Source organism: Bufo bufo, chromosome 4 (assembly GCF_905171765.1).
Source record: "Bufo bufo chromosome 4, aBufBuf1.1, whole genome shotgun sequence".
Classification (NCBI taxonomy): domain Eukaryota; kingdom Metazoa; phylum Chordata; class Amphibia; order Anura; family Bufonidae; genus Bufo; species Bufo bufo.
The window spans coordinates 105,661,561-105,673,656 of NC_053392.1; the positions used below are offsets into that span (position 1 = coordinate 105,661,561).

General features: G+C 46.7%; 1 protein-coding gene and 1 long non-coding RNA gene across 2 annotated transcripts in view; one reads left to right on the plus strand and one right to left on the minus strand.

Moving 5' to 3' along the window:
* LOC120997527 overlaps nucleotides 1-12,096 on the plus strand; it is a 1,081,373-nt gene that overhangs the window by 950,002 nt on the left and 119,275 nt on the right. The window lies entirely within an intron of this gene.
* The window catches only part of STAG1 (stromal antigen 1), a 172,036-nt gene continuing 169,582 nt past the window's right edge, over nucleotides 9,643-12,096 (minus strand). The window contains 1 exon segment of the mRNA XM_040427600.1: nucleotides 9,643-9,774. Within this exon segment, the coding sequence (XP_040283534.1) occupies nucleotides 9,751-9,774 (24 nt within the window). The 3' untranslated portion in view covers nucleotides 9,643-9,750.

Here is a 12,096-nt window from a genome sequence, read left to right on the forward strand (position 1 = left end):
CCCCTTGATGCACCCTTACAGTAGAAACTCCCAAGAAATGACCCTATTTTGGAAACTAGGGGATAAGGTGCCAGTTTTATTGGTACTATTTTTGGGTACATATGATTTTTTGATAATTCATTATAACACTTTATGGAGCAAGGTGACCAAAAAATGTATTGTTTTAGCACAGTTTCTATTTATTTATTTTTACAGTGTTCACCTGAGGGGTTCAGTCAAGTGACATTTTTATAGAGTAGATTGTTACGGACATACCTAATATGTATACTTTTTCTTATTTACTTAAGTTTTACACAATAATAGCATTTTTGAAACAAAAAAATAATGTTTTAATGTGTCCATGTTCTGAGAGCTATAGTTTTTTTTTATTTTTTGAGCGATTTTCTTATGTAGTTGCTCATTTTTTGCGGTATGAGGTGACTGTTCTATTGGTACCATTTTGTGGGACATAGGCCTTTTTGATCACTTGGTGTTGCAATTTTTGTGATGTAAGGTGACAAAAAAGGAGATTTTTGTGAAACTCACCTGTAAAATCTTTTTCTCGTAATTTTCATTGGGGGACACAGACCATGGGTATAGCTTAGAGATATTACTAGGAGGGACACTATGCAAAAAAAGAAGCTCCTCCTCCTCAGGCTATACCCCCAGGCACCTCCAGGAGAGCTTCAGTCGTTGCAAAAGCAGTAGGAGAAGGAGAACGGAAACAAAACACTATGGAAACCATCACTCAGCACACCATAAGGCGTAAACCAAAAAAGGGGCGGGAGCTGTGTCCCCCAATGGAAATTACGAGAAAAAGATTTTACAGGTGAGTTTCACAAAAATCTCCTTTTCTCGTTCATTCCATTGGGGGACACAGACCATGGGACGTCCCAAAGCAGTCCATGGGGTGGGAAAAAAGAACAAATCCAACACCGCCAGGAATAAACGTCCAGTAGTCAAACCGGAACCACAGCCTGCAATACCCTGCGCCCAAGAGCAGCATCAACCGAGGCCAGAGAGTGTAACTGATAAAACTTTGTGAAAGTATGTAAGGACGACCAAGTGGCCGCCTTACACAACTGGGAAATGGATGCGCGATTGCGTCTAGCCCAGGAAGCTCCCACTGCCCTTGTGGAGTAAGCGGTAATCCGCGACGGTGGAACATGGCCACGAGCGCGATATGCCGCAGCAATAGCGGAACGGATCCACCGCGCGACGGTGACCTTGGAAGCCGCCAGGCCCTTACGGGACCCTTCAGGAATCACAAAGAGAGAGTCTGAACGCCGGAAGGAAGCGGTAGCCCCCAGGTACACCTTCAGGGCCCTGACGACGTCCAGGGAGTGGAGAGCGCATTCCTTGGGGTTCGCCGGAGAAGGACAAAAAGAGGGCAGGACAAGATCCTCGTTAAGGTGGAAGGGAGAAACCACCTTGGGCAAAAAAGAAGGCACCGGTCTGACCACCACCTTATCCTGGTGAAAGACCAGAAAAGGTTCCCGGCAGGAAAGTGCGGCCAGCTCCGAAACTCGCCTGATGGAGGTTATGGCCACCAGAAAAACTACCTTCCAGGTGAGTAAAACCAGAGAGACCTCCCTCAGAGGTTCAAAAGGCGCCGCCTGAAGGGCGCGCAGAACCAAGTTGAGATCCCAGGAGGGCAAGGGAGGCACATACGGGGGAACAGAATGCGCCACCCCCTGCAGGAAGGTTTTTACAGGTCTCAAAAAGGCAATGGACCTCTGAAAAAAGATAGCCAAAGCAGAAACCTGACCCTTCAAAGAACTGAGTGACAGACCCATGTCGAGGCCGGACTGGAGAAAGGACAGCACCACTGGGACAGAGAAACGTAGGGGCGAGTAGCCCGATTTCTCACAAAAAACCAGGAAGGCCTTCCAGGTGCGATAATAGATTCGTGAAGAAGCCGGCTTCCGAGCCCTGATCATGGTTCTCACCACCGCATCAGAGAAGCCTCTCTTCCTCAGGATGGTGGTCTCAACAGCCACGCCGTTAAACGCAGCTGCCGTGAATTCTGGTGGAAGAGCGGCCCCTGAGACAAGAGATCCTCTCTGTCGGGCAGAGGTCACGGAACGTCCGCCAACATACGAGCGACGCTGGAGAACCAGGCGCGGCGAGGCCAATCCGGAGCGACGAGAATGGTTGGTATCCCCTCCGCCTCGATCTTGCGCAGCACCTTCGGCAACAGAGGAATCGGAGGGAAGACGTAAAGGAGGCTGAACCGCTGCCATGGAAATACCAGCGCGTCCACCCCGCCCGCGGGTCTCGAGCGCGGGCAAGATACACCGGCACCTTGTGGTTGAGCCGGGAAGCCATCAAATCTACGTCCGGACGGCCCCATCGGTGGCAGATGTCCTTGAACACCTCCGGATGGAGAGACCACTCTCCCGGATCCACCTTGGTGCGACTCAGAAAATCCGCCGTCCAATTGTCGACTCCCGGGATGTACACTGCCGACAATACTGGAACATGAGACTCCGCCCATAAGAGGATCCTCGCTACTTCCCGCATTACTGCCCGACTGCGAGTCCCGCCCTGATGGTTGACATAAGCCACAGCCGTGGCATTGTCCGACTGAACCCGCACCGGGCGAGTCGCAAGGAGAGAAGTCCAATGGGAGAGGGAGTGGAAAATCGCCCTCAATTCCAAAACGTTTATCGGGAGACGGGATTCCTCCGTCGACCAGACACCCTGAACTGTGAGGTTCCGGAGAACACCTCCCCAACCGATGAGGCTGGCGTCGGTGGTGACTATCGTCCAGGAGAACGGAAGGAAGGACTTTCCTGACGATAGGTTCAGGGGAGACTGCCACCAAGGGAGAGACGCTCGAACTTGCCGGGACAGACGAACAGGAGTGTCTAGACCCCGAGGGTTCTTGTTCCAGAGGGCAAGGATCATCTGTTGTAGCGGACGAGTGTGAAATTGGGCGTACGGAATCGCCTCGAAAGAGGAGACCATAAGGCCCAGCACCCGCATGCACTCCCGAATGGTGGGACGTGGAGAGCGTAGAAGGAGCACCACTGCCAGATGAATCTGGGAAGCCTTGGAATCTGGAAGAAACACCCGAGAAATCGAGGTGTCCAAGATCATCCCCAGGAACGAGAGTCTCTGGGAGGGGTGCAGAGAGGACTTGGGGAGATTGATCAGCCATCCGAACCGTTCCAGGGATTGAACCGTGATTCGGACGCTGTCCTCGGCCTGTGGAAGAGACGGAGCTTTTATCAAGATGTCGTCTAGGTATGGTAACAAAGAGATGCCCCTGGTGCGAAGAAGCGATGGTGGGACTCTGCAATAGGGACGTGCAAGTAGGCTTCTTGAATGTCAACAGACGCGAGAAATTCTCCTGGAAGCAGAGAAGCAATAACGGAGCGAAGGGACTCCATGCGAAACTTCTGCACCCGTAGAAACTTGTTGAGAAGTTTTAGATCCAAGATTGAACGCACTGACCCCTCTTTCTTTGGAACAACGAACAGGTTTGAGTAAAAACCTGTCCCTTGCTCTTCTGGGGGAACGGGGGAAATGACACCACGGTCCAGAAGAGAGGAGACCGCAAAAAAGAGGTCCGAGGCCCTGGCTGGATCCCCCGGAACGCGAGAAGGGAAAAAACGTTCCGGCGGGCTGGACGCGAACTCCAACTTGTAGCCGGACGTCACCACTTCCAGAGCCCAGGCGTCCTGAACGTGAGCCCTCCAGACCTGTTGAAAGGAGAGCCGACGGCCCCCCACCACGAGGGATGGGGGCACTCCTTCATGCGGAGGGTTGCTTGGGAGCAGGAGGACGGGCTGACTGCGCCCGAGGCCGCCAAGAGGGCTGGGGCTTGAAGAAAGGCTTCTTGCGGGAGTCCTGGGATCCCCCTGCTGATGAGGACGACGGCGTCCTGGCAGTGGAGAAGCGACGAAAGGACTGGCCCCGGAAACCTGAAGGCCGAGACCGAAAGGGACGCTTGGTCCTGGGCTGGGGTAGATGAGTGCTCTTGCCCCCTGTTGCGGCAGAAATGAATTCATCTAGTTGAGCCCCAAAGAGCCTGGACCCTTCAAAGGGAAGGTTAGCGAGGGAACGCTTGGATGAGGCATCAGCATCCCACACCTTCAGCCAGACCTCCCTGCGCTGAATGACAGAGAGGGCCGAAATACGGGCAAAGAGGGAGCCGATGTCCATTGAAGCCTCACAGAGATATTTAGACGCTTGAGACATCTGGATGATAAAATCCAGAGTATCTGCATAGGCGTCCTGCTCTGACAGATCCTGGTGGTGACGCTGCAACCACGTTGTAAGGGCTCTGGCGACCCAAGCCGACGCAAAGGCCGGTCGCAGGGAAGCGCCCGCCAGCGAGAAGATGGACTTGGAAAGTGAATCCAAACGTCTGTCCACCGCATCCTGCAGAGAGGAACCGTCTAGGACGGGAAGGGCCGTGTTCTTGGCTAACCTGGCCACCGGAGGATCTACGTTAGGGGAAGAAGTCCACTTTTCCACTGTGTCAGCTGGAAAAGGATAAAGCGTATCCATACGCTTGGTGGCCGAAAATTTTTGATTAGGTCGATCCCAAGCTTTTGATAGGACCGCAGTGAATTCCTCATGAATAGGGAACACGGCGGACTCCTGTTTTTTGGGTGGAAAAAGGGAGAACTCCCGACTAGTGGAGGGAGGAGAATCCCCTTGTATATTAAAAGTGTCACGGACAGCTGCCACCAACTCGGTTACCATGGTGGAAAGCTTAGGCAGGGGTTCCCGCTCCGTGACTTCGTCCGATCCGGACAATTCCCCATCGGATTTGCGCTCCCTGCAAGGGGGAGAGTCAACCGGGCATGCCTCAAGGCGAGGGGGAGAAGCGGAGTCATCCGAGGAGGAATGCTGCCGCTCACGCTGCCTTTTAGAAGTCAGACGCCCTCTGTGAGAGTCACTGAGAGGGGATGGAGTGGTGGATGCCACTAGAGTAGTAGCCGCCATGCGCTCCATGAAGGACATGGCTGCCTTGGCAACTAAGGCCAGATCAGCTGCCGCATTAGACATGGCGGAGGCCCAGGCGGGTACCGCTGGATCCGCAGGGGCAGAGGGAGGACCGGGCTGAGCAAGAGAAGGAGGCTGATCCTGTCCAGGAGCAGGGCATGAGTCACAGGAACCAGTGACAGAAAAAGGCCTAAGGCATATTTTACATGACTCCAGTGGAGCCTGAGATGAAGCCTTGGAAGGCTTAGGGGCCCCAGGTTTAGGCATGATGGTATTCCAAAAAAGATTTCCTACCAGGTTGCTGCAATTCCTACCACCCAGGCAACAGCAGAAGTCTCCGGTCACCGAGAACTGAGGAGCTGCACGGCCGCAATCCAGCAGAGTCTCCGGCGTAGGGAGAGACAGAGCTGGACGCCGAGGCTCCGCCCCCTTGGACGTGTCATTGCGGCGCGAAATAAGCGCGCGCGCATTTCAAAATACACCCCTTCGCCAGATACGGCGCAACGGGGGTTAATATCGGGAGGAGCAGGCCGGCGGGAGCTGCAGAGAGCGCAGCGGCCATAAGATAAAATAAAATACACTCCTTCAGTGCCAAGATTGCCGCCGATGCGGCCATAGTCTGAGCTGCAGGCAGGTAGGGAAACGCAACCTGTTCCCAGAGTCAGTGGAATCACCAGCCCTCCCCAGAAGGCCCCCTCCCAACGGGAAAAAATGCCCCCAGCCGGTCCTTCTCTAGCTCACCTCAGGTCACAGAGCGCCAGACAGACGACATGAAGGGGTGGGGGGAGGGGGGGGAAGGAGGGAGATTGAAGCAGGCAATACTTATCTGCACAGCATGCTCCCTCGATGTCCAGACCAGCAGGGATTCACCTCTTCAGATGTCTGACTCCAATCAAGGAGAGCAGTGCTCTGGTGGAGGGTAGGCAGCAGGTGTCCCAGCAGCTGGTGGGATGCCAGAGCTAAGATGTCGAGCCTGGATCCACTTTTCTTCTGTGGGGGAATGGGAGGTAGCCAGGAACCTTCAGAAGACCGTGGCAGACCCTCCACAGGGGCCAGGAAAGCGCAATGCTGACCTGCGTCCCTATCTGAAACCAGAAAAAAATAACAAACAGGAGAAGAATAAATGTCAACCTCCTTGAACGGACACTAAGCAAAGACTGAAGTTCTCCTGGAGGTGCCTGGGGGTATAGCCCGAGGAGGAGGAGCTTCTTTTTTTGCATAGTGTCCCTCCTAGTAATATCTCTAAGCTATACCCATGGTCTGTGTCCCCCAATGGAATGAACGAGAAATGCCTTTTTTTGACAGTTTATTTATTTTTTATGGTGTTTATCGGACTGGGTCGATCATGTGGTATATTTATAAAGCCGACCGTCACGGACGCGGCAATATCAAATATGTCTATTTAATTTTTTTCTATTTTTAGCATTTTTTTTTTATTCCTTACATTTTTATTTTACACTTTGCGTCCCCCATAATGTCATACAAGACCTCTAGGGGACATTTACGTCACTTTTTTTTTTTTTCTTCCCACTGTTAATTTCTCCTGTAACTGGGGCTGACATAGTTACAGAGAAATGCACCCCCAGAGAGGCTGTACAGCGCAATACAGCCTCAGAGCAGGGCTGATCGAGGTCTCTGAAAGACCTAACAGCTCCGGCACTCACCCGGCTCACCCGCATAGCGCTTCCTGCTCTGTATACACAGCGCTCGGTGAGTGCTGTGTATACAGCAATCTAGAAGGCAGGGACACCTGGGCACCGTCCCTGCCTTCTCTAAGGCCTCTTTCACACGGGCGTCATGTTTTTTGCCCGGATAAGATGCGGGTGCGTTGCGGGAAAATGCGTGATTTTTCCGCGCGAGTGCAAAACATTGTAATGCGTTATGCACGCGCGTGAGAAAAATCGGCAGGTTTGGGTTAGGTGTTCTGTAGATTGTATTATTTTCCCTTATAACATGGTTATAAGTGAAAATAATAGCATTCTTAATACAGAATGCATAGTACAATAGTGCTGGAGGGGTTAAAAAAATTAAATAAAAATTTAACTCACCTTAATCCACTTGTTCGCGCAGCCCGGCTTCTCTTCTGTCTTCTTTCTTCAGGACCTGGGTAAAGGACCTGTGGTGATGTCACTGCGCTCATCACATGGTCCATCACATGATCCATCACCATGGTAAAGGATCATGTGACGGACCATGTGATGAGCGCAGTGACGTCATCACAGGTCGTTTACCCAGGTCCTGAAGAAAAAAGAAAGAAGAGAAGCCGGGCTGCGCGAACAAGTGGATTAAGGAGAGTTACATTTTTTATTTTTTTTTAACCCCTCCAGCCCTATTGTACTATGCATTCTGTATTAAGAATGCTATTATTTTCCTTTATAACCATGTTAGAAGGGAAAATAATAATGATCGGGTCTCCATCCCGATAGTCTCCTAGCAACCGTGCGTGAAAATCGCACCGCATCCGCACTTGCTTGCGATTTTTACGCAGTCCCATTCACTTCTATGGGGCCTGCGTTGCGTGAAAAACGCACAAAATAGAGCTTGCTGCGATTTTCACGCAACACACAAGTGATGCGTGAAAATCACCGCTCAGGTGCACAGCCCCATAGAAATGAATGGGTCCAGATTCAGTGCAGGTGCAATGCGTTCACCTCACGCATTGCACCCGCGCAGAAAACTTGCCTGTGTGAAAGGGGCCTAAGGGTTGCCCTGCTGTCACTGACAGCGGGCAACCCCGATCAGCAACTGCATGATTATCATTTTAAAACGTCTATTCAGAGATGGAGAACCACCTCCCGGACTTTTATATTCAATGGGCGGACAGGAGGTGGTTAAAAAGGTCTGTGCATGCGCAGACTGGATCAGTCAATGCGGCAATTTTAATGCCGGATCCGGAACTAATACATTCCTATGAAACAAATGGCATTCCGGTAAGTGGAATTTTTGGCCGGAGAGAAAAATGCAACATGCTGCGTTCCCCCCCCCCCCCCCCCCCCGTCCAAATACCGTAAAAGGACTGAACTGAAGACATCCTGAACGGATTGCTTTCCATTCAGAATGCATTAGGATAAAACTGATCAGTTTGATGCAAGTGTGAAAGTACCCTAAGTGTCTTGTATTAACTTCCTCTACATGATAAATGCCACTTGCTGAAGTGAGACAACCCCTTTGAGACCGCCCCTGGTCAACTATCATTGACTGAGAGCTATGTACACACATATATATATATATATATATATATATATATATATATATTATATACACATACACACACACACACACACACACACAAACACTTAGGCCTCATGCACAAATTTATTTTCGGTTTGCAGTTTTTACAGATCAAATTCGGACCCTTTCATTTCTATGGGGCCGTACAAAAAATGTTGACAGCACGCGAATGTTATGTGGCCTGTCCGCAACCATTTATCATGTAGAAAAAGTTAATACAAGGCACTTAGTAATGTACTGTTATTACCCATATTGCCTCCTTTGCTGGCTTGGTTCATTTTTCACTGCAAATTGCGGTCCTCAATGCATGGAAGGGCCGCACAATGGTCGTGCGCATGAAGCCTAAAACAGAAAATCTGATTTTGCATAATGAGTAGAAAACCATTCTAACAAGTACTGTTAAAATCACTTTATTTAAGACATGTGATTTTGACTTTTATTACAATAATACAGAACAGGGCAGTTAAACTGGGAATTATTGTGCTGGGGGAAAAATACTTTCCTCTTTCCCGTTTAAAAAGAGCCAAACTCAGGGACAGATAACACTGAAAATGTTATAACTTGCAACATTGACCAGAGGGGGACAATGGAAAACAAAATACCCATCCAAGCGCTTGTTATAGGCGACAAATAAGTTTAAAATTGCATTTTTTTTGTACCATTTCTTTACAAAAATATTACTGTTGAAATTTACTGCATGGATATTAGGCTCATGTCAGTCCCGCTATTATAAGTTTCCTTTATTTATTGTAAAATATGTATGGATGTGTCCAACAATACAAGGAATATAAAAAAGGTGACAACAAAAAAAAGGGATAAAAGAAGAAATTGTTGACTCTTAAGTGAAACTAAACTGAATTGCTGCTGTCCTAAGTTTGCTGGTATCCACTTGTAAAATGTGCAGGACAGGTAAAAAAAAAGTCCTTTCTGATATAAAAAAAGAAGAAAAAAAAAAGAAAATGTGACATTCTGTGAGGGACAGGGACCGCAGAATCAGAGTACAAAACCTCAGGAGAAAAAAAAAATTACAACAGATGATATAGGTGGTGAATTCCATCGAGTAATAAAAATCCTTGTTCTGCTGGGACTGGGTTATAAGAATTTAATTTGGCCTCGTCTGTGCCCCTGCTTTCATTTCCTCTTCCAGTGCATTTTGTAATTTATGTACATTTCCGTATAGGGGGTACAGACGGTGGTCCTCTAGGCCAGCTGATATGCCAATATGTAGAAACAGAGACTTAAACATAGAAAGGGGGAGAAATGTTAAAATGTTGACTAGTACAGCAGGAAAATGAGTCAATAAAACCATTTGTCCATAAAACAGGCTATGTATCCAATTATTTCTCTGCATCACCAAACGCGAGCATTCAGCGTCCACTGATCCCAACGAGGGGCGTGTAGTGTTCTTTCCAGACAACGGGAACCTTCTCCAGGTTGTACAGAATCCATTAATACCACAAAGCATTTGGTTTGAACAAAAACTGTTAAAAAAAAGTTTTTTTTTTTTTCTTTTTCTAATTTTCTTACAGAAGCTCACAGTATACAGGCCTTTAAACAAGAGTTCCAGGTATGTGCTGAACCTCAGAACATTGGCATCCCAAATCCCTAGAATAGAAGAAGGAATAATTACATATATACTATACCATGCTCCTGTTATATTCAGCCGTTTTTTTCTCTCTCTTAGCGTTGCAGTGAAATATCCAAACGGAAATTGATGCTAGAAAGGATCCCACTATTTTCTGTAGGATCATTTCTATATCTTGCGCATGAGCTGTAATGCCAGACGTCTCCGTAACTGGTCAGATAGATGCAGAATGCAGGCTTTTTCTGTCCGGCTATGAATACTGGACTGGTTCACAAAAATGTCATCAGCTGTGCCCTACTCAATACAGATAGCTGGTCACAAATGATATATGAGCCTACCCGTACAAAAAAAATAAAATAAAAAGAAGTTCAAATGTCATTGAATATCTACAAGAAGAAATATAAAAATATCTTTGAATTATAATTTTAAAAAAATTATTATATCCCTATATCCATATATTTTCTGAAGGTAAATTGAAAAAATACCACTTAGTGCTTTCCAACAGAAGGTGCCTTCATGCAACTTTGCATCAAAGTGTAATGTTTTTAAAAAATTTATAAAAAAATGCATAAAAATTCATGTTTGTGGCTAAACGTCTGACACAAACACTTCCTAAAAAAATAACAGTAGAGCTTGGTTCATACACGCCACTTGTCTCAACTCACACATCTCTAGAAATGAAAGAAACCAAAAATCTCTGCGAACCAAATGACAAACATCGGTGCCTTGGCCTTGCATGTAGGCTTTTGCTCAATGGAAGCCAATTGGGTTAGTGTGCTTCAATGCTAACATACAGAATAAGCAAATAAAGGGATGTCTAGACTAAAGGGTCAATGTCATGTATGCTCTTCTCTGTGACTCCTGGCCAAAGTTTGAAGTGAGACATGGCAAACTTGTGCACTAGTTGTGGCGGTGACAGTCCAATGTCCAAATTGCATAGCAATTTATTAGACACTACACAAGTGAGGCTGTGGTGGTCCTACACCATGACAACTGCAGCGCCGCATTTGCCAGCCATGTCTGCTTCCATTACTTCATTTCATTAGGTAGGAGATGCAGAGAACATGGAAGTGATTCTACTAGAACGAGTTGTGGCCATGGCACTATAAAGCCCCTTTGTAATGGTGCTCCTTGGACATTCCTACAGGGAAAGCAAAATTCATAATATGCCCACAGTAAAAGAATACGACCCTTTCCCCTGTGCCCTCAGACATGACTTCACTTTATGAAAACACTCAACCAAAAGTGAGAGGCTGTAACGGTTTTAAATCTACCAATAATTAATGCTGGACACTGCAGAAATGACCTTGAGGTCCAATGAAGTTCTTAATGGAAACGAGAAGATGGGGAGTAGTAGCAGCTCTAGTCAGACCTGCTTTGATTGCAATATGCTGCCTGCTTAACCCCTTCAGGACCCTGCAATTTTTCACCTTAAGGACCAGGCCATTTTTTGCATATCCGACATGTCACTTTATGTGGTGACAACTTTAAAATGCTTTGACTTATCCAGGCCATTCTGAGATTGTTTTCTCATCACATATTGTACTTCATGACAGTGGTAAATTAGAGTCAAAATATTTAATTGTTATTTATACAAAAAAAAGTTGGAAAAATTATCAATTTTCTAAATTTCAATTTCTCTGCTTTTAATACGGATCCTAAAATAGTTATTACTTTAAATTTCCCATATGTCTACTTCATGTATGGATCATTTTGTAAATGAGATTTTCTTTTTTTGGGACGTTAGAAGGCTTAAAAGTTTAGAAGAAAGTCTTAACATTTTTAAGAAAATTTCCAAAAACCCAATTTTTAAAGGACCAGTTCAGGTCTGAAGTCACTTTATGAGGCTTACATATTAGAACACTCATAAATAGCCCCATTTTAGAAACTACACCCCAAGGTATTCAAAACTGAATTTTAGGTTGCCATGTCACATTTGAAGCCCCCCTGATGCACCCCTAGATTAGAAACTCCAAAAAAGTGACCCCATTTTGGAAACTACGGGATAAGGTCGCGGTTTTGTTGGTAATATTTTAGAGTACATATGATTTTTGGTTGCTCTATATTACACTTTTTGTGAGGCAAGGTAACAAAAAATAGCTGTTTTGGCACCGTTTTATTTTTTGTCGCCTATAACATTAAAGATCATGTTGTATTTTTATAGAGTAGGTTGTTAAGGACGCGACAATACCAAATATGACCACTTTTTTGGTTGTTTGTTTTAGTTTTACATAATAAAGCATTTGAAAAAAAAGATTTTTTTAGTGTCTCCATATTCTGAAAGCCATTTTATTTTTATTTTTTGGGCCACTGTCTTCTGTAGGGGCTCATTTTTTGCAGGG